Below are 2,292 nucleotides of genomic sequence, written 5' to 3' on the forward strand. Positions count from 1 at the left end.
GATCTTTTTGACAGATATTTTTCATCTACATGATTACATCAAAAAATGAAACCCTGACCATTTTTACATCTGAGAAATAATAAACTTTCATGTGGTGTTGAATTCAAGTTTTTATTTCCATATGTTTTTTCTTTAATAAATCAAGTGAGCTATCACTTTCTCAGGTGACGTCAATTTAGAATTTACATAGAAAAATAACAAAAAAAATGTTGATCATTTATTCAAGAACAAATTAAAAATAATTAAACTTGCAGAAATAAATTTACGACTTGATCTAAAATATAAGGATTACAGGAGGTAATTATCCAAAGAACAAAAAAAAAAGGGTTTCAGAAATGTTTTTTATATATATAATTAATTCATGTTTTTTTATATATATAATTAATTCGGCTTTCTGTTTTTTAATATTTAATAAATTAAAATGGGGCTAGGAAATTTGAATTCTCAATTGGGCTAAATTAGTCCAATCAGAAAGCCCAAGAGTATTATATCTGGGTCAGGTATCTCACAGCAGCAGTTTCGGGTTTGGATCCACTAACTAACCACCAACTCCATAACACTCTATGCTTAGCTGGCATAATTTCCCACCTAATAAACCAACACCCCGCTAACCGCCGTCGCCGCCTCCGTCCACCACCAGCCATTTTAACACCCTCTAACGAAAAACACCACTTCCAGCAAATCCTAACCCTAAAACTCCTCCACAATGTCCACACCTTCCCCATCTCCTTCACCACCACCACCACCACACTCACCACCGACAAACCCCACGCCACTCTCTTCCAAGAAAACCCAGCCTCTCCCCTGGACCCACCAAGAAACCATCCATCTAATCCAAGCCTACCAAGAAAAGTGGTACTCCTTAAAACGCGGTCAGCTCAAGGCTAGCCAGTGGGAAGAAGTAGCCGTAACTGTGGCTGCCCGCTGCGGCTATGACTACAACCACCCTTCGAAATCCGCTGTCCAATGCCGCCACAAGATGGAGAAGCTCCGCAGAAGGTACCGAGATGAGAAACGAGTCATGGCTCTTGGTGGCACTTGTTATTGGCAGTACTTTGATCTCATGGACTCCTTGGAACGCGGGCCTTTGCCCCTTTCGGCGCAGCCGCTAGCTCGAGTACCCTGCCAGGAAAATTATCATACTAGGAACAGAAACAATGGCGTTCTTGGCGAATATGATGATGATAAAGGTGAAGATGAGGATGATGATGATGAAGATTATGGGTATAGAAGCAAGTTGAGGAGCAGAAGCATTAACTATATACTCCGAAAGCCTAGTATTGTTAATAGGTATGCGGGTGGTGGTCCTTCGGGGGTTTCGCGGGAGGCGGAAAAGAAGAGGAAGAGAGAGGAAGTTGAGGAGGAGGAGGAGGAGGGAGAAGAAGGGGTGGAAATGGGGTTGGCGGGGCAAATAAAGGCGTTTTCGGAGAGGATGGTGAAGTTGGAGAGGAAGAAGTTGGAGGTGATGAAAGAAACAGAGAGGTCGAGAATGGAGATGGAGAATAAGAAGCTGGAGATGATTTTAGATTCTCATAGTAAGATTGTTCATATGATTGGTGAAGCTTTTGGCTTGTGATTTCGGATTAGCTTTGAAGGTTCGATATTGTTCTGAATTTTAATATTTTCTGCTATTAGCTTTTTTTCCTGCTAAATCTCTTTAGTAATTTATTGAGTTCCTATAGTAATTTAGATTATGTTTGCAGCATTCTGTACATTCAAAATTAGATCCGCCGGCTGTGAATTTTGACAATGTGATTTGATTGGAATGCAAGGGAGTAGTAGATGTTTAGTTATATTCATCCAAATTTCCTATACTTTTGTTGATTGAATGTTTTTGTGCATGCTATTGACATAATAGAAGTAGTTCTAAGCAAAATTACTTTGGAATTGGATGTCATGGAATCATGACTGAAGATCCTCATCTTGCAATTGCTGTGAAAATAGGCGACGATATTTCGGTGTTTTCATAGTCATTGCAGGTTTCATCATGTAGTTCTAAGAAAAATTACTTTGGAATTGGATTTCATAGAATCATGACTGAAGATCCTCATCTTGCAATTACTTTGGACATGGGCAACAATGTTTCAGCGTTTTCCGAAGTCATTGCAGGTTTCGTTTCGTAGGTGTTGCCTGCTATCTTTTTTCGGATGACATTTTGAATTTTTCTGGAGAGGATGCTTCTTTGCCTGCATCTTGTGAACCTTATATGCACTGCATGTATGTTTTGAAATACATTTTTTCTTCTGTTTGTCATCTTTTCTCTTTTGAGTGTAAACTACTTGATTCTTAGGA

The 2,292-nt window shown here is 39.4% G+C and overlaps 1 protein-coding gene across 1 annotated transcript; it reads left to right on the forward strand.

Annotated features, from left to right (window-relative positions):
- Positions 1-513: 513 nt before the first annotated feature.
- Positions 514-1,793, forward strand: LOC133691547 (trihelix transcription factor ENAP1). The gene has a single exon (XM_062112091.1). It carries the CDS (start codon positions 707-709, stop codon positions 1,574-1,576), a length of 870 nt encoding a protein of 289 aa, XP_061968075.1. The 5' UTR covers positions 514-706; the 3' UTR covers positions 1,577-1,793.
- The last annotated feature ends 499 nt before the right edge of the window (positions 1,794-2,292 follow it).

The sequence above is a fragment of the Populus nigra genome, chromosome 4 (genome assembly GCF_951802175.1).
Source record: "Populus nigra chromosome 4, ddPopNigr1.1, whole genome shotgun sequence".
In the NCBI taxonomy this organism is placed as follows: Eukaryota; Viridiplantae; Streptophyta; class Magnoliopsida; order Malpighiales; family Salicaceae; genus Populus; species Populus nigra.